This window comes from Hyperolius riggenbachi, chromosome 2 (genome assembly GCF_040937935.1).
Source record: "Hyperolius riggenbachi isolate aHypRig1 chromosome 2, aHypRig1.pri, whole genome shotgun sequence".
Lineage (NCBI taxonomy): Eukaryota > Metazoa > Chordata > Amphibia > Anura > Hyperoliidae > Hyperolius > Hyperolius riggenbachi.
Window position 1 is genome coordinate 199999211 of NC_090647.1, and position 20879 is coordinate 200020089.

Here is a 20879-nt window from a genome sequence, read left to right on the forward strand (position 1 = left end):
CGTGGTCCTCAAGTGGTTAAACCATACCAGGTGCCTGGCTGTCCTGATGATCATCTGTCTCTAATACTTTTAGCTATAGACCCTGAATAAGCATGCAGCAGATCCGGGGTTTCTGACATTATTGTCAGATCCGACAGGATTAGCCACATGCTTGTTTCTGGTGTTATTCAGACAATTCTGAAGCCAAATAGACAAGCAGGACTGCCAGGGAACTGGTAGTGTTTAAAAGGAAATAAATATGGCAGCCTCCATATCCCTCCTGTTACAGTTGTCCTTTAAATCATGAAGTCCAATGGAACCAAGGGCTGATCCCGTGTTCAGTATAATCTTATTCGTAAATGAAAAAAAGTTGCTTTGAATTGATAGTTTGATAGGCCTTTCGGGGGAGAGGGGGGGGGGGGGACATTTGTTTCAATTAATAATTAATTTACCATAAATCACATAGATACACATGGACAAGTTAACAACAAAGAACCGTTGCAAGCTTTTAGTTAATACATACAGTAGTTATTGTAGTACACCTATACATACAGTGGCTTGCAAAAATATTTGGCCACCTTAAAATTTTTCACATTTTGTCACCATGAATCAATTTTATTGGAATTGCACATGAAAGACCAATACAAAGTGGTGTACAAGTGAGAAGTGGAATGAAAATCATAAATGATTCCAAACATTTTTTTTACAAATAAATAACTGCAAAGTGGAGTGTGCGTAATTATTCAGCCCCTTTTAGTCTGAGTGCAGTCAGTTGCCCATAGACATTGCCTGATGAGTGCTAATGACTAAATAGAGTGCACCTGTGTGTAATCTAATGTCAGTACAAATACAGCTGCTCTGTGACGGCCTCAGAGGTTGTCTACGAGAATATTGGCAGCAACAACACCATGAAGTCCAAAGAACACACCAGACAGGTCAGGGATAAGGTTATTGAGAAATTTAAAGCAGGCTTAGGCTACAAAAAGATTTCCAAAGCCTTGAAAATCCCACGGAGCACTGTTCAAGCGATCATTCAGAAATGGAAGGAGTATGGCACAACTGTAAACCTACCAAGACAAGGCCATCCACCTAAACTCACAGGCCAAATAAGGAGAGCGCTGATCAGAAATGCAGTCAAGAGGCCAATGGTGACTCTGGATGAGCTGCAGAGATTTACAGCTCAGGTGGGGGAATCTTGACCATAGGACAACTATTAGTCGTGCACTGCACAAAGTTGGCCTTTATTGAAGAGTGGCAAGAAGCAAGCCATTGTTAACAGAAAAGCATAAGAAGTCCCGTTTGCCACAAGCCACGTGGAGGACACAGCAAACATGTGGAAGAAGGCTCTCTGGTCAGATGAGACCAAAATGGAACTTTTTGGCTAAAATGCAAACCGCTACGTGTGGCGGAAAACCAACACTGCACATCACTCTGAACACACCATCCCCACTGTCAAATATGGTGGTGGCAGTATCATGCTCTGGGCGTGCTTCTCTTCAGCAGGGACATGGAAGCTGGTCAGAGTTGATGGGAAGATGGATGGAGCCAAATACAGGGCAATCTTGGAAGAAAACCTCTTGGAGTCTGCAAAAGACTTGAGACTGGGGTGGAGGTTCACCTTCCAGCAGGACAACAACCCTAAACATAAAGCCAGGGCAACAATGGAATGGTTTAAAACAAAACCTATCCATGTGTTAGAATGGCCCAGTCAAAGTCCAGATCTAAATCCAATCGAGAATCTGTGGCAAGATCTAAAAACGGCTGTTTACAAACGCTGTCCATCTAATCTGACTGAGCTGGAGCTGTTTTGCAAAGAAGAATGGGCAAGGACTTCAGTCTCTAGATGTGCAAAGCTGCTGGAGACATACCCTGAGGCTGCTTCCACACAGGGACGTTACTGGCGCACGTTAGTGCAGTCTGTAACGCTCCCCAACTCACAGCAATACAAAGTCAATGGGGCTGTTCACACTGCCCACGTTGCTTTACATGTACTATAGCGTTCCAGCGGCTTAAGCCGCGTTAGACTGTTTGCACATGCTCAGTGTTGGGGCGGAGAGGAGGCGGGGAGAGGCCGCTACGTAGCCGCGCACATGGCTACTCAATATGCACTGCACTGGTGGCCACTGATTGGCTGGAGGTACCACGTGATGCGGAGTGTTTCACTCCGCATCACATGGTCCTGCCGGCCAATTAGCGCCACTCTCACTGCCCTAATGCGGAAAGAGCTGCTTAACGCGGCTCACTCAACGTCCTCTACCAACACCGGCAGGCGTTGCGTTAGGGGACGTTATGCGACCATAATGTCCACTATAACGCAACGTCCCGGTGTGTAACTAGCCATAAAAGATTGGCAGCTGTAATTGCAGCAAAAGGTGGTTCTACAAAGTATTGACTCAGGGGGCCGAATAATTCATGTTTGTGGCAGTAATTTGACAAAATGTGGAAAACTTCAAGGGGGCCAAATACTTTTGCAAGCCACTGTATATATGTATTTTCATTTATATATATATATATATATATATATATATATATATATATATATATATATATATATATATATATATATATATATATATATATATATATATATATATATATATATAAAATTTCTTTCCTCTTTGACCAGTATTCAGGAGAAGTAACCCCAAATATTTTACAACTATTATGTTATTCAAAAACAGCAGAGCTGTGAAAACACAAAGGCCCATATGCAATTACCTTTTTCACCTAAGTTTTCTCCTAAGTGATATTTTCACAACTTGTCATAAAATGTCTTTTAAGCTACTAACAAGCAAGAAAATACTCAAAATAAATTTGATAGTACTTTTTTATCCAACTTTTGGGCACTTTTTCAATTATAAGATGCTGAAAATTTAGTTTAAAGAGAAGATGAAAATTATCTCCTAGGAGATAACTCAGGTGAAAAAGTTAATTGCATATGGGCCAAAGCGTTTTGTGAACCAAGAAAGTGTTTTTGTATAAGTTCAGGTTTTGGACAAGAGCTTGAGGTCACATTAGTGTTGCACATAAAGCTTAGGAACTAGGAAGAAAGTGGAGGGGCAAGGTGTGGACCAATAGAAAACAAGGAAAAAGTGACAGGTCATGGTAGTGTTCCCTTTTTGGCTGAGGCACCAAGGATCATTTAGATGTCAGTCGGTGAAAGTTCCCATTTAAACAGTACATTAACTGCAACTCGTGCTTTAGTAGTCTGTCATTGGTTGCAGTTTGTTCCAAACTGCATATATATATATATATATATATATATATATATATATATATATATATATATATATATATATATATATATATATATATATATATATATATATATATATATAGGAGTATTTAATATATAGATAAGAATCACCATTATTCCTTTTTCCTTATTTTTCCACTTGCGTGTTTGGACCTGTTGGATGGCATACTAGGGGGTTAATTGGTGGCAGGGACTTTTGGGAGGTTTCTACCATTTTGCTTATTTGGATGTGTTTATATGTTTCACCTCATTGTCAGCTGTGACTATGATCGAAAACCGCTGCTTTTATGGGATTTGTGGTTTTAAATATGTTTCAATAAAGCAGATTATTGCTGTAGTATCAGCGGTGAAGCAGACTTTCTTTCTTTAGACAAGACCCAGATCATTTATATTGTGCTTTTCTCCTGGCGAACTCTAAGCGACAGACCTGCAGCCACTAAAGGTTCGCTCCACGGGCAACCAGGATCATTAGGGAGTTTTGCCCATAGCCTCCTTTGTTTTACATTCTGACTTGAGCCAGGATTCGAATCCTTGTCAAAGGGCTCAAATTCCACTTCAAAGGTAACAGTACTCTATACTTTCATATCTTATATTTTTGTTGCTTCCAGCTAAGTACATTTGAAAAATGCAGATATGCTTGACAAATAATCCTGCATAGAGTGATTTTCATGGTTTTGTGGTTTGCTGTTCCTGCCAACCCACTAGTCAGCAAACAATGAGAAATGTAAGTTGTGACTACAGAATTTCTCTATGGAAACAGTCCTGGGAGACTCTCTGAAAACATGACATTTTTCCCTAGCCAAATAAGAGAAGTCTATAATTATATGTGTAAATCTTTTAACGGACAACTATAGCTGTAATAATAATACTAAATACTGTGGTAATCCTTGCCAGTAATCTGTGGGCAGCACGGTGGCGTAGTGGTTAGCTCTCTCGCCTTGCAGCACTGGGTCCCTGGTTCGAATCCCAGCCAGGGCACTATCTGCAAAGAGTTTGTATGTTCTCTCCGTGTCTGCGTGGGTTTCCTCCGGGCACTCCGGTTTCCTCCCACATTCCAAAAACATACGGATAAGTTAATTGGCTCCCCCTAAAAAATTGGCCCTAGACTACAGTACTTACACCACACAATATAGACATATGGAAATGGTAGGGATTAGATTGTGTCCTTTGAGGACAGTTAGTGACAAGATATATATATATATATACACTGTACAGCGCTGCGTAATATGTCGGCGCTATATAAATACTAAATAATAATAATAATAATAATCTTTTCATTGTGTTTTTGATTTTCTTGCTTTTTGTGATTTCTATGCCATCGGAAAGGGATCACAAAAAAACGCAGAAAATTAGAAAATTATGTACAGTGTAAAACAGCCTATTTTAGTGCTCTAGGGTCAGGGTATAGTGTAACATGGCTGATGATCTGTGCAATATCCTTGGCTCCCAGATTTTACATGAAGACCATTGTTTTCTATAGCATCAAGGGCTTGATGCAGTAAATGCCGGCTGCCCCTGCACTAATAATGGTAAAATTTTACCGGACTTTAGTGCACCAGACCCCAAGTCTCTCGCAAAACATAGTTTTGTTCACCCTTTATGGAATGGCTACAAAATTCAAAGAAGGGTTTATTCCATCTAGCTACTAAAGGTATCTTGGCAGCCATTTATTGTATTTATAAAGCGCCAACATATTATGCAGCGCTGGACATTAGTTTAGGTTACAGACAATATTTAGGGGTGACATACAGCAATACGACAATACAGAAAAGCCAGATCACGCAGCAAAGTATGAGTACAAGGTAATGCTTAGTCAGTCACTGGATGGGAACATGGAGATTAGGCAAGTTGAGTTCACTCAAATGCATAGCATGAGTGCACAGTAATGGAGGTGCATGATCAGGTAGGACACAAAAGGAGGAGGACCCTGCCCGAAGGCTTACAATCTAGAGGGAGAGGTAGGGACACGAAAAGTAGGGACCAAAGTTCAGCTGTGGGTTTAGAGCACATTTGAGGGGTGGTAGGGCAGAGTGAAAAGGTGAGGGCCTTCTTGAAGATGTTGAAGGAGGGGGCTGCCCTAATGGGTGGAGGTAGGAAGTTCCATAATGTTGGTGCAGCTCTTGAGAAGTCCTGGAGGCGTGCATGGGACTGGGTGATCCGGCGGGCGGTCAGGCAAAGTTCATTGGAGGAGCGGAGTGAGCGGCTAGGTGTGTACCTCTGAATGAGATAGGAAATGTAGGTTGGACAGCTGTTGTGACCTTTTAACAGGGAATATAAAAATAAAATATTAGAAAATTCTTAGGAATGTGACAATTTTTTACAGATCTTGATTCTTTCAAAAAAAAGGAGAGATAGAGATTATGTACCACTTATTATTAGTTATTTTTATAGCGCCAACATCTTCAATAGCACTGTACACGGGCTTGAGGTTTGCACAGTTTTTACAAACAGAAAGGGAGGAGCAATGCAGGGAGTATACGGCAACTCATGGCTCACTGTATCTGAGACTTCACAGGAACAGCCATGTGAATAATATCTGGAATACTGTAATTTTTTAAATGTTTAAACATTACCACTGTGACTTTGCATATCTCAGTGTGCTTTCTTTACAAAGCTTAGTTCTGTTTAAAGTCTAAGTGTAATATCCTTAATTGCAAAAAACTAAGCAAAATTTACTGTTTTTAGTAATCCTATTTTAGGCCTAATTTCCACTTACACGTTGCTGTTTGCATTTAGTGTGCAATAAGCAAGAACATCAGGAGTGCATAGCTTGTACTGATGTTCCCACAAATGCATTGCACAGCAGTAGGTTGCAATAATGTACTGCTGCAGTCATTTTAACCTGCAGTGCTGTCCCACTCAATGTCAATGAAAAGTTTGTATGATTACTGATTCCATTATTCTTATTACCACTATAGGACCTGCGAGAAGATAGTTCATTTGGTGATTTATGGCTTCATGATTTTTGGGGTACAAAACTCAGCAGCAATGCTAGCCACAAATCTTACAGACCACTCACAGTCTTAACATTCAGGTAAGATACTTGCATAGCTTGTTTCTAAAGATGCGTACGGACAAGCAAGGGCGATAGGATGTACAGAAACATTCACGTGCTAATAACAGCTTTGATTTATCTGCTTGCAAATTGAGAATAAGTTGGGATGATTTATTTATTTTTTTGCCGACCTGCAATTGTCGTGTACCGTGTAGCAAAAGGCCTCTTCTGTTGGCCACCTGCACACACTATAGCGTTTTACAAGCCACTCATCCAAGAATGCCTGTCAATAAGGCCTCAATTCATAAAGCGTTACCGCATGCGGTAATGCTGAAAACAGCAGACTTTCCCGAGCACTTAGCAAAGTGTCAGTTCATAAAGGCTGTTACCGCATAAAAAGCTGAAATTACCGAAATTACTGAAATTACCGAGCAGTGAGGTAAATTACCAATATGGCTGTAATTACCTCCAACACATGTCAGAAATTTGTCAGCAAATGTCAATTCATAAAGCCTTCAACAAGCTTTAAGTCAGACGATAATTACTGACACCTCTGGTGAGGTCTTAACAGTGCGAAGTCTCCTTCTGTGCAGGGAGCCGAAGTCTCTGTGAGTCTGTGCAGGGAGCCAAAGACTCTATGAGTCTGTGCAGGGAACCATAATTACAGCTTGTAACAAAAGAGAGATATCGCCACACTTCTGCTGTACCGCTCAATGGGCTGCTGTAATTTACCGAACTTCAAAGGCAGCTGTGAAAATCTTTATGAATTAGCACACAAAGGTCTAAAATACAGAATGCGGTATTTTCCCTCCCAGATTTTTTTTACCGCAAAGCCTTTTATGAATTGAGGCCTAAGAGATTGCTGGACACGCTGCACTCCATGTGTTGTGTACCCACATTGTTGAACTGGGAGTAGTGTCTGTTGACCATTTGGCCAGCTTCACTCTCTCCTCATTCCCTCTACCCCTTCATTTCACCACCAACATGCATTGCTGACTGCCTTATTTTTCCACTCTTCCCCTGAATTCCTTGCTTTTACTGGCCATATTTCACTATGGTTAATTGGCTTACCTGTCACACACGGCGTCACCTTTACAACTAGTGATCATGTTCAAATTAATGTTTTGCTGCTCCCCTGTATTAGGTAGCCCCCCTCCCCTGTATAGCCAGATGGGCCCCCTGTATTAGGTAGCCCCCCTCCCCGGTATAGCCAGATGGGTGCCCTGTATTAGGTAGCCCTCCTCCCCAGTATATCCAGATGGTTGCCCTGTATTGAGTATCCCCCCTACCTTGTATAGCCAGATGTAGCCCCCTCTACAGTAAAGCCAAATGTGTCCCCTGTATTAAGTAGCGCCCCTTCCCGTATAGCCAGATTTGCCCCATGTGTAAAGTAGCCCCCCCCCCCTTCCCGTATAGCCAGATTAGCCGCCTGTATAAAGTAGCCCCCCTTCCCGTATAGCCAGATTTGCCTGCTGTATAAAGTAGCCCCCCTCCAGTTTAGTAAGATTTCCCCATGTATTATGTAGCCTCGCTCCCAGTATAGCCAGTTGTGACCACTGTTTAGGTAGCCCCCCTCCCCAGTATAGCCAGATCTGCCCTCTGTATTAGGTAGCCCCCTCCCCAGTATAGCCAAATGTGGCCCCTGTATTAAGTAGCCCCCCCCCCCCTTCCCGTATAGCAAGATTTGCTCCCTGTATAAGGTAGCCCCCCCCCCTCCAGAATAGCGAGATTTCCCAGTGTATTATGTAGCCTCGCTCCCAGTATAGCCAGTTGTGACCACTGTTTAGGTAGCCCCCCTCCCCAGTATAGCCAGATCTGCCCTCTGTATTAGGTAGCCCTCTCCCCAGTATAGCCAAATGTGGCCCCTGTATTAAGTAGCCCCCCCCCCCTTCCCGTATAGCAAGATTTGCTCCCTGTATAAGGTAGCCCCCCCCCCCTCCTCCAGAATAGCGAGATTTCCCAGTGTATTATGTAGCCTCGCTCCCAGTATAGCCAGTTGTGACCCCTGTTTAGGTAGCCCCCCCTCCCCAGTATACCAGAAAATGAATGAAGGAGGCACTCAACTGGTGATAATTAAACTTGCATTTAATTGATAAAGCTGCTCAACACAACGTGTTTTGGGGCTTCCCCCTTCCTCAGGTGTATAAGCACACAACAGAACACAGCAAACTTATAACATAGTGCACCACACTCGTGGACAATAGACACCACCCCCATGGTCAGCTGACCCATTAGGTCACAGTCACAAACGCATGAACCCCTCAGGGTAAGTCCAAATTCTTCATGGGCACTAAACACTAGGTGTCTTCCCATAAAACACACCTAGTAAACATGGGCATAAAGCAAACATTTTGCAATCAAAAAGATATGCATACTATTGCATTCAAAATATATGCATAATATTGCATTCAAAAGATATGCATAATATTGCATAAAAAAATACATATTACATTAGTACAGTAGAGCTAGCTTATCACTACATTGCAAAGACTCACTGCCCAGGGATGCGTTTGCCCCCACTCTCTACCACCCACCACCGATGACATGGCATCAGAACCTAGAAGGGAGGGAAAAGGACAACATATTAATCATAGGAAGCATTTCATGCTACACATCTCATTAAGACCCCTAGGGGTAACATAATCCAATTTTCTCATCCATTTAGCTTCCCTTTGCAACAACAATCTGTCCCTATCTCCACCTGTACTGAGTGGTGGTATGTGATCTAGGACTATCCACCTCAGTTATGTCCTGAGGCAAAAAAGATTTTGCCTACCGGAGTGTGACTGTCTGGCTTGGATGGATCATAACCACGAATAGAGCCCCTGTGCTTGTTGTATCCTAGTTTTCACATCTCTTGTGATTTTACCCACATACATCACCCACAGTGACACTTCAGTGCATAGACCACTTAAGTGCTGTTACACGTATACAGAGACCGAATCGCAATTTTCGTACCCGTGTGAGGATGTCTGACGTGATTGCCTTTCATAATCGAACCGCAGCAGTTATAGTTCATGCACGGAAACGTCCCTCTTATTTTAGTCAATTTGCTAATTTCCACACACCTTGTGGACAAGTCCACTCTGCTGACCATATTTTTGATAGTTTTGCCCCTTTTAAAGGAGAACAGAGGAGGTTCTTTAAACAGTGACCCGTATGTCCTGCTGGAGTATTGGCCAATACTTATTGACCACTTCTCGGTTCTCGGACCAGGCCTGCAGACTGTCTGCAATACGTTTGCACAAATGGAATGCGCTGGATCTGCCTCCTGGTTTTAAGTTGTTTCTCCAGTAGTGATGACCTAGGGATTCCTCCCACCTCTGCTCTCACTTTCTCTAACATTTCTAGTTTGTATCCCTTGGCTTCAACCTTTTTAACCAGCTTCTCTGCTGCCTCTTGATACCCGGTCACCAGTTGAGTGCCTCCTTCATTCGTTTTCTGGTTTCCTGTATGTGGAGGTGGTGACCCACAGGAGGATTGTGCACCGGCGGACCAGGCTGTAGCCCTGGGTGAGTGATAGTGCTGGGGTAATTTTTCTGGACTATCCCCTCCCTGGTATATCCAGATGTGCACCCTGTATTAGGTACTCCTCCCCAGTATAGCCAGATGTGCCCCCTGTATCGGGTAGCCCCCTCCCCAGTATAGCCGGAGGTGCCCACTGTAAAAAAAATAAAAATAAAACCCAAACTTACCATATATAATCGACTAGAAGTATAAAAATGTAGGTTTGACTCACTAAATAAAAGTATAGGGGTCGCCATATACACAAATCATGAGCAACACTGACCACACAGGGGGCCTGATTCACAAAGCGGTGCAAACACTTTGCACGCCTGTGAAAAGCCCTTTATCACGCCTAAACTTAGTTTAGGCGTGATCTGAAGGAATTCGCGCGAACTCCCGCGCGCAAAGTTTTGCGCGCGGTGCGCTAAGCGCGCAGCGCACCGCGTTTTGCGCGAAGCGCCCATTAAGCCCTATGGGACTTTGCGCGGTAGCTTTGCGCGAGTTAGAGCACAAAGCGGTGATAACTTTGCTAGTGCAAAGGTTATCACGCCTAAAGTCTTTTAGGCGTGATAACTGAGTTATCACCGCTTTGTGAATCAGGCCCAGTGTGTGCTATTAGTGACATTCCCATTTGCAGCAATATACCCAGTGGTAAGTGACTCTTTCTTAATAAAGGAAGTGCCAAGAAAACACAGGTCTGAAAGTCCTGGCCTCAACAATTAAAAAGGAAAGGGGCAGGGGGGAAATACTGGGCTGCAGGAAGGGGGTGAGTACTTTCAGCACTTGGTAGCCTGCAAGAGTTATTGGCTGCAATACATTATGCAGTGCAATCATTAACCCCTACTGGTCCCCAAGTGCAGCTGTTCATTCTTCCTGGACCCCGAATGCATGCATTAACTTTGTTGGGTAGATATTTACTTGAGTCAATAAAACATTCCAGCTTAAGAGGGTCAAATATGGAGTCGAGTTATACACGAGGTTGACTTATATTCAAATATTCAAGGATATATGACTATTTTCTCTGCATTTAACCACTTTACCCCCGCGCGTACGTATTTCTCCGCCCCTTTTTCCATCCTTTAAAAACCAGGGACGGAGAAACACGTACTTTCCGCGTTCCCGACGCTGTCCGCGCTCCCGCTCGTAAACACGCCGCCCGCCGCTAGTAAAACCGCCGCCGCCCGCTCGCCCGGAGATCAATGAACGGGAAAATCCATTCCCGTTCGTTGATCTAAGCCCCACAATGACCCGCTGCTCTCCTATGGGCAGCGCGATCATTGTGAGAAGAAACTCACGTGTCCAGCCTCCTTATTCTTCCTCCAAGCTTCCGGAAGGAGGCTTGGAGGTCGCAATAAAGCAAAAAGTTACTGTGGCCATCTTGTGGCCAAATAGTAAACTACACCCTACACATTTTTCACATACAAATAAATGACTTTTACACACAAAATTAACTCATTACCTCCCACACTCCCCATTTTTTTTTTTTTGTAATTAAAAAAAAAATCAAAAATTTACAATTAAAAAAAATACATAATTAGTTACCTTAGGGACTGAACTTTTTAAATATTTAAGTCAAGAGGGTATAACACTGTTACTTTATAAACTATGGGCTTGTAATTAGGGATGGACGCAAAACTGAAAAAAATGCACCTTTATTTCCAAATGAAATATTGGCGCCAAACATTGTGATAGGGACATAATTTAAACGGTTTTATAACCGGGACAAAAGGGCACATAAATTTCATGGGTTTTAATTACAGTAGCATGCATTATTTAAAAACTATAATGGCCGAAAACTGAAAAATAATTTTTTTTTCCCCACAGTTTTCCTATTTTCCCATTAAAACACATTTAGAAAAAAATAATTCTTGGCATAATGTCCCACCTAAAGAAAGCCTAATTGGTGGCGGAAAAAACAAGATATAGTTCATTTCATTGCGATAAGTAATGATAAAGTTATAGACGAATGAATGGAAGGAGCGCTGAAAGGTGAAAATTGCTCTGGTGGTCAGGGGGTAAAACCCCTCAGTGGTGAAGTGGTTAAACGTTTTGTTGAATTTACCCACACACCCTTGCAAATTCTGATGTTTACTTTTTTTTTTTTTTTTTAGGATCAATTACATTCTATCAGGAGGTTTACACCCCATTGGATTTCATGTAATTAATATACTTTTACATTGCATAGTCTCCGTCCTGATGCTTGATGTTTTTACCCTTCTGTTTAGTACTAGACCTACTGACAAAGGAAAAAAGATTGTGTATGCTCCAAAGTCTGCACTGCTAAGTTCTTTGTTTTTTGCAGTCCATCCTGTGCATACAGAATGTGTAAGTATGCGGTTTGCTTTTTTTCCATATCTCTTAGAACTACTATTTAGTTACTACTTACCATGCTTCTGAGTGCCTTCTCCTACACCAATATTCCCAAGACACCCTGGGGTCAGGGCTGGGACAAGATGTGCCCCTGTGTTCGGTAGCCCTCTCCCAAGTTTTAGGTAGCCCCCTCCCCAGTATACCCAGATGTGCCCCTTGTATTAGATAGCCTCTTTCCTCAGTATAGCTTGATGTGCCCCCTGTATTATGTAGCCCCCCTCCCCAGTATAGTCAGATGTGCCCCCTGTATTAGGTAGCCTTCCTCCCCTGTATAGTTAGATGTGGCCCCTGTATTAGTTAGCCCCCCTCCCCAGTAAAGTCAGATGTGCCCCATGCATTAGGCAGCCCCCCTCCACAGTAAAGGCAGTGTACCCCCCCCCCCTTCCATATGCAGAGTGGCAAGCAAAGGGAGTTGGAATAGTTACCTGTCTCAGCGCTGCCAGGATCCCTCTGCCCCCCTCCCCCCACACCTCTTTATGCCCATAGTTGTATAGAGCAGCCAACAGGCTTTGGACAGCTAGAGGTAGCCTGTACAAAAAAGGAAAAAAGAGAATAGTTGTATTAGATTTCAGGTTAAAAAAAGTAAAGATTAGTCAGCACGACCAAAGTGTAATATAGCTCTTTTATTCTAGCATAGACAGCAGTTACAGACGCTGTTTTGGGCTAGACAGCCCTTTATCAAACTACTTGTAGCCAAAAGACGACTTCACTTAGATTTCAGGTTGGGCTGGAAGAAGCATGGTAACTGACCACTAACTTGTATGGCTTTTTGTAGCTTTTTAAACATTCTAAAGCTGTTGTATTTACTAACCCAGGGGAAGGGAGTTATTTTTCACTTTCATTTTTTTGCTGCTCTGGAAAACAATTAAAGAAAACTGTACTATTACATACATTTATACTGGTATTTATGAATTTAGTCCACTTAACATATGGCAACTAGTTCGATAAGCATCCTGGTAGTCATTAGAGATAAAAACTCATTCTTGCTCGCCCCACATAAAGTGACAATGTTTCAGTCTTTCCCAAAAGAAGAAACTTTATCAACTACTGTGGATTTAAAGGTGCAATTTTATATACATTTTCAAAATGAAATACATTTTTTCATGTATTGTTCATCTCATCAATGTTTGATAAAGCTTATGTTGATTTATTTCTAGGTGGCAGGAATTGTTGGCAGGGCAGACCTCCTGTGTGCATTGTTTGTTGTCTTATCCTTTCTTGGATACTGCAAATCCCTACCTGGATGTAAGTATTCATATTTTCAAACAAAAGCTATGTTCGTACCTTGCAGAAATAGAATTTAAAATACACAACCTGCACATTAATAATGATTGTGTGTTGACAAAGGTCTGTGTCCACCTTTCTAGTTTTCTAAAATCTACCACCCATATAGCAAAGCTTTTAAGTCCAGAATGCTTTTCTTCCCTTGGATAAGTCACTTCTGCCAGAGTTACAGTTGACAGTTTCAGGCAACAGCAAATTGAGGATTTTGAAAAGATTACATTCTTGTGCCGTTTGTAAAGCATAAATTCTTATGGTGTCCAAGTGATCAAGGACAGGAAAAGTGCTGTGTATAGAAGGTACTATGTGCTGGCTTCTGAATGCTGGACCTTCCTATATGTTCTTCTGTTTGGTCTTTTAAAGGTGTAGACCACACATGGGGGAATGTCATTTCACCCTACACCAGCTTTCAGCACTATGTATTTCTTGAATATCTTTATTAGGAATTCTGGCAGTATCCTCTTTGTAGCATACTTTCCATAGCAAGTAGACAGCCATTGGTCAGTTAGAAAAAAATGTAATTCTGAACAAGGCAATATTGGTCAGATGCCTTCCTTGTGACCTAGTTTCTTTAAGTGAGGTTGTGCAGTGGCCAAGCATCTTGCCTTGCAGCCCAAGGGTCATGGATTTAAATATCAGGAAAATATGTGTATGACATTTTTATATTCTCTCAGTGGTGCATGGGTTTCTTTCAGGCACTAAGTATCAGTTTATCTCAAAAACATATTAATAAGTGCATTGGTTTCCCTCCAAAATTGGTCTTGGAGTAAGGTAAGGGTAATTTTACTATGACTTTCATAGGTTTTAGATTATGAGCTCCTCTGAAGTCAGTTAGACAGGATGTATCCTGTAAGCCACCATAACCAATGCTAGCGTTATTAAATGCCCAGTAACAACAATAATATATTATTTTGCCAACCAAACCATTTTGTGAATAGGCTGCAGATGCCTGAGCCAGCTCAGGACTCTGGATTATTTCCTGTTATTTTGTAATGTAGAAATGCGGTACCTTAAAGGAACACTATCAAACCAAGTGTTCTAAAATGACAATGTACAAATAATGTCTAAGTAGCTAGCTATGTAAACATTGCCTACTTTTCATATTAAGTATCAGGCAAAAGCTGGAATTCATTGTGTGTAGAATTTAGCTCTATTGGAACACAACATTCTCAAAAGGGGTGTCTGCTTCAATGCACAGCCAGTGTTGTTGTTTTTTTGCATATCAGACTACACAGTATTTTTCTCTGAAAGCAGAAGAAAGTATGAAAAGCTGTGAAAGACACAGACAGCTGCAGCTGCTGAGAGCTTTCTCTCACACGCAGGGTTAACAGATGCACTGTGAGGGAACTCCCCCCTCCCATGGTTCACTCTGCTATCAGATTTGAGCAGACTTGCCGTCAGGTAAGAGTGAAGGGAATTTGATACAGTAAACTAAAGCGATAAGCAAGTGAAATGTATACATCATTATTTACCAGCACTTTAGGAACTCATTCAATCCCAGATTAAAAAAACATGTTAATCAATGGTATGCCTTTAATCTATATCCACACTTATTAACCACTTGAGGACCTAGGGCTTTCTACCCCTTAAAGAGAACCCGAGGTGTGTTTAAAGAATGTTATCTGCATTCAGAGGCTGGATCTGCCTATACAGCCCAGCCTCTGTTGCTATCCCAAACCCCACTAAGGCCCCCCTGCACTCTGCAATCCCTCATAAATCACAGCCGTGCTGTTTGGCTGTGTTTACATCTGTAGTGTCAGTCTCAGCTGCTCCCCCGCCTCCTGCAAAGCTCTGGTCCCTGCCCCTGTCCCTTCCCCCCCCAATCAGCAGGGAGGGAAGGGATGCAGGCGGGGACTGGAATTCTGCAGGAGGCGGGGAGAGCAGCAGACTGATACTATAGAGATAAACACAGCCAGCTCTGACAAGCTGTTTGTCAGCAGCGTGGCTGTGACTTATGAGGGATTGCAGAGTGCAGGGGGACCTTAGGGGGGTTTGGGATAGCAACAGAGGCTGGGCTGTATAGGCAGATCCAGCCTCTGTATGCAGATAATATTCTTCAAACCCACCTCGGGTTCTCTTTAAGGACCGGCCACTTTTTTTCCATTCAGACCACTGCAGCTTTCACGGTTTATTGCTCGCTCATACAACCTACCACCTAAATGAATTTTGGCTCCTTTTCTTGTCACTAATAAAGCTTTCTTTTGGTGCTATTTGATTGCTCCTGCGATTTTTACTTTTTATTATATTCATCAAAAAAGACATGAATTTTGGCAAAAAAAATGATTTTTTTTAACTTTCTGTGCTGACATTTTTCAAATAAAGTAAAATTTCTGTATACATGCAGCGCGAAAAATGTGGACAAACATGTTTTTGATAAAAAAAAACCCATTCAGTGTATATTTATTGGTTTGGGTAAAAGTTATAGCGTTTACAAACTATGGTGCAAAAAGTGAATTTTCCCATTTTCAAGCATCTCTGACTTTTCTGACCCCCTGTCATGTTTCATGAGGGGCTAGAATTCCAGGATAGTATAAATACCCCCCAAATGACCCCATTTTGGAAAGAAGACATCCCAAAGTATTCACTGAGAGGCATAGTGAGTTCATAGAAGATATTATTTTTTGTCACAAGTAAGCGGAAAATGACACTTTGTGAGAAAAAAAAAAAAATTCCATTTCTTCTAACTTGCGACAAAAAAAAATGAAATCTGCCACGGACTCACCATGCCCCTCTCTGAATACCTTGAAGGGTCTACTTTCCAAAATGGGGTCATTTGTGGGGTGTGTTTACTGTCCTGACATTTTGGGGGGTGCTAAATTGTAAGCACCCCTGTAAAGCCTAAAGGTGCTCATTGGACTTTGGACCCCTTAGCGCAGTTAGGCTGCAAAAAAGTGCCACACATGTGGTATTGCCGTACTCAGGAGAAGTAGTATAATGTGTTTTGGGGTGTATTTTTACACATACCCATGCTGGGTGGGAGAAATATCTCTGTAAATGACAATTTGTTAATTTTTTTTACACACAATTGTCCATTTACAGAGATCTTTCTCCCACTCAGCATGGGTATGTGTAAAAATACACCACAAAACACATTATACTACTTCTCCTGAGTACGGCGATACCACATGTGTGGCACTTTTTTGCACCCTAACTGCGCTAAAGGGCCCAAAGTCCAATGAGTACCTTTAGGATTTCACAGGTCATTTTGAGAAATTTCGTTTCAAGACTACTCCTCACTGTTTAGGGCCCCTAAAATGCCAGGGCAGTATAGGAACCCCACAAATGACTCCATTTTAGAAAGAAGACACCCCAAGGTATTCCGTTAGGAGTATGGTGAGTTCATAGATTTTATTTTTTGTCAAAAGTTAGCGGAAAATGACACTTTGTGAAAAAACACAATTAAAATCAATTTCTGCTAACTTGTGACAAAAAATAAAATCTTCTATGAACTCGCCATACTACTAACGGAATACCTTGGGGTGTCTTCTTTCTAAAATGGGGTCATTTGTGGGGTTCCTATACTGCCCTGGCATTTTAGGGGCCCTAAACCGTGAGGAGTAGTCTTGAAACGAAATTTCTCAAAATGACCTGTGAAATCCTAAAGGTACTCATTGGACTTTGGGCCCTTTAGCGCAGTTAGGGTGCAAAAAAGTGCCACACATGTGGTATCGCCATACTCGGGAGAAGTAGTACAATGTGTTTTGGGGTGTATTTTTACACATACCCATGCTGGGTGGGAGAAATACCTCTGTAAATGGACAATTGTGTGTAAAAAAATCAAAAGATTGTCATTTACAGAGGTATTTCTCCCACCCAGCATGGGTATGTGTAAAAATACACCCCAAAACACATTATACTACTTCTCCCGAGTACGGCAATACCACATGTGTGGCACTTTTTTGCACCCTAACTGCACTAAGGGGCCCAAAGTCCAATGAGTACCTTTAGGATTTCACAGGTCATTTTTGTTTCAAGACTACTCCTCGTGGTTTAGGGCCCCTAAAATGCCAGGGCAGTATAGGAACCCCACTAATGACCCCATTTTAGAAAGAAGACACCCCAAGGTATTCCGTTAGGAGTATGGTGAGTTCATAGAAGTTTTTATTTTTTTGTCACAAGTTAGCGGAAATTGATTTTAATAGTTTTTTTTCACAAAGTGTCATTTTCCGCTAACTTGTGACAAAAAATAAAATCTTCTATGAACTCACCATACTCCGTACGGAATACCTTTGGGTGTCTTCTTTCTAGAATGGGGTCATTTGTGGGGTTCCTATACTGCCCTGGCATTTTAGGGGCCCTAAACCGTGAGGAGTAGTCTTGAAACCAAATGTCGCAAAATGACCTGTGAAATCCTAAAGGTACTCATTGGACTTTGGGCCCCTTAGCGTACTTAGGGTGTAAAAAAGTGCCACACATGTGGTACCGCCGTACTCAGGAGAAGTAGTATAATGTGTTTTGGGGTGTATTTTTACACATACCCATGCTAAGTGGGAGAAATATCTCTGTAAATGACAATTGTTTGATTTTTTTACACACAATTGTCCATTTACATAGAAATTTCTCCCACCCAGCATGGGTATGTGTAAAAATACACCCCAAAACACATTATACTACTTTTCCTGAGTACGGCGGTACCACATGTGTGACACTTTTTTGCAGCCTAGGTGCGCTAAGGGGCCCAACGTCCTATTCACAGATCATTTTGAAGCATTTGTTTTCTAGACTACTCCTCGCGGTTTAGGGCCCCTAAAATGCCAGGGCAGTATAGGAACCCCACAAGTGACCCCATTTTAGAAAGAAGACACCCCAAGGTATTCCGTTAGGTGTATGGCGAGTTCATAGAAGATTTTAATTTTTGTCACAAGTTAGTGAAAAATGACACTTTGTGAAAAAAAACCAATAAAAATTAATTTCCGCTAACTTTTGACAAAAAATAAAATCTTCTACGAACTCGTCATACACCTAACAGAATACCTTGGGGTGTCTTTTTTTCTAAAATGGGGTCACTTGTGGGGTTCCTATACCGCCCTGGCATTTTACAGGCCCAAAACCGTGAGTAGTCTGGAAACCAAATGTCTCAAAATGACTGTTCAGGGGTATAAGCATCTGCAAATTTTGATGACAGGTGGTCTATGAGGGGGCGAATTTTGTGGAACCGGTCATAAGCAGGGTGGCCTTTTAGATGACAGGTTGTATTGGGCCTGATCTGATGGATAGGAGTGCTAGGGGGGTGACAGGAGGTGATTGATGGGTGTCTCAGGGGGTGGTTAGAGGGGAAAATAGATGCAATCAATGCACTGGGGAGGTGATCGGAAGGGGGTCTGAGGGGGATCTGAGGGTTTGGCCGAGTGATCAGGAGCCCACACGGGGCAAATTGGGGCCTGATCTGATGGGTAGGTGTGCTAGGGGGTGACAGGAGGTGATTGATGGGTGTCTCAAGGTGTGATTAGAGGGGGGAATAGATGCAAGCAATGCACTGGCGAGGTGATCAGGGCTGGGGTCTGAGGGCATTCTGAGGGTGTGGGCGGGTGATTGAGTGCCCTAGGGGCAGATAGGGGTCTAATCTGATAGGTAGCAGTGACAGGGGGTGATTGATGGGTAATTAGTGGGTGTTTAGGGTAGAGAATAGATGGAAACACTGCGCTTGGGTGGTGATCTGATGTCGGATCTGCGGGCGATCTATTGGTGTGGGTGGGTGATCAGTTTGCCCGCAAGGGGCAGGTTAGGGGCTGATTGATGGGTGGCAGTGACAGGGGGTGATTGATGGGTGGCAGTGACAGGGGGTGATTGATGGGTGGCAGTGACAGGGGGTGATTGATGGGTGATAGGTGATATGGCAGGTGATTGACAGGTGATCAGTGGGTTATTACAGGGAAGGACAGATGTAAATATTGCACTGGCGAATTGATAAGGGGGGGGTCTGAGGGCAATCTGAGCGTGTAGGCGGGCGATTGGGTGCCCGCAAGGGGCAGATTAGGGTCTGATCTGATGGGTAACAGTGACAGGTGGTGATAGGGGGTGATTGATGGGTGATTGATGGGTAATTAGTGGGTGTTTAGAGGAGAGAATAGATGTAAACGCTGCGCTTGGGTGGTGATCTGATGTCGGATCTGCGGGCGATCTATTGGTGTGGGCGGGTGATCAGATTGCCCGCAAGGGGCAGGTTAGGGGCTGATTGTTGGGTGGCAGTGACAGGGGGTGATTGATGGGTGATAGGTGATTGGTAGGTGATTGACAGGTGATCAGTGGGTTATTACAGGGAAGGACAGATGTAATTAATGCACTGGCGAATTGATAAGGGGGGGGGGGGGTCTGAGGGCAATCTGAGCATGTGGGCGGGTGATTGGGTGCCCGCAAGGGGCAGATTAGGGTCTGATCTGATAGGTAACAGTGACAGGTGGTGATTGATGGGTGATTGATGGGTAATTAGTGGGTGTTTAGAGAAGATAACAGATGTAAACGATACATTTGGGAGGTAATCTGACGGCGGGTTTGCGGGCGATCTAATGGTCTGGGTGGGTGATCAGATTGCCCGCAAAGGGGCAGGTTAGGGGCTGATTGATGGGTGGCAGTGACAGGGGGTGACAGGGGGTGATTGATGGGTGATAGGTGATTGGCAGGTGATTGACAGGTGATCAGTGGGTTATTACAGGGAAGAACAGATGTAATTAATGCACTGGTGAATTGATAAGGGGGGGTCAGAGGGCAATCTGAGCGTGTGGGCGGGTGATTGGGTGCCCGCAAGGGGCAGATTAGGGTCTGATCTGATAGGTAAAAGTGACAGGTGGTGATAGGGGGTGATTGATGGGTGATTGATGGGTAATTAGTGGGTGTTTAGAGGAGAGAATAGATGTAAACAATGGATTTGGGAGGTGATCTGATGTCGGATCTGTGGGCGATCTATTGGTGTGGGGGGGGTGATCAGATTGCCCGCAAGGGGCAGGTTAGGGGCTGATTGATGGGTGGCAGTGACAGGGGGTGATTGACGGGTGATTGACAGGTGATCAGGGGGATAGATGCATACAGTAAACAGGGGGGGGTGGTCTGGGGAGAATCTGAGGGGTGGGGGGTGATCAGGAGGGGGCAGGGAGCAGGGGGGGGATAAAAAAAAAATAGCGCTGACAGATAGTGACAGGGAGTGATTGATGGGTGATTAGGGGGGTGATTGGGTGCAAACAGGGGTCTGGGGGGTGGGCAGGGGGGGGTCTGATGGGTGCTGTGGGCGATCTGGAGCAGGGGGGGGAGAAATCAGTGTGCTTGGGTGCAGACTAGGGTGGCTGCATCCTGCCCTGGTGGTCCCTCGGACACTGGGACCACCAGGGCAGGAGGCAGCCTGTATAATACACTTTGTAAACATTACAAAGTGTATTATACACTTTGTATGCGGTGATCGCGGGGTTAACATCCCGCCGGCGCTTCCGTATAGCCAGCGGGATGTTGCGGCGGGCGAGCAGTGACAGGCGCCGGCGGAGGATCGCGTCACGGATGACG

General features: G+C 43.4%; 1 protein-coding gene across 4 annotated transcripts in view; it reads left to right on the top strand.

The window, feature by feature from the left end:
* TMTC4 (transmembrane O-mannosyltransferase targeting cadherins 4) overlaps window positions 1-20879 on the top strand; it is a 105677-nt gene that overhangs the window by 23920 nt on the left and 60878 nt on the right. For 3 of the 4 annotated variants that reach the window (XM_068267990.1, XM_068267989.1, XM_068267991.1), the window contains exons 4-6: window positions 6154-6269; window positions 11849-12062; window positions 13265-13352. In XM_068267990.1, the coding sequence (XP_068124091.1) occupies window positions 6154-6269; window positions 11849-12062; window positions 13265-13352 (418 nt within the window). The remainder of the gene's footprint in view (window positions 1-6153; window positions 6270-11848; window positions 12063-13264; window positions 13353-20879) is intronic. The other variant, XM_068267992.1, reaches the window with a different exon arrangement.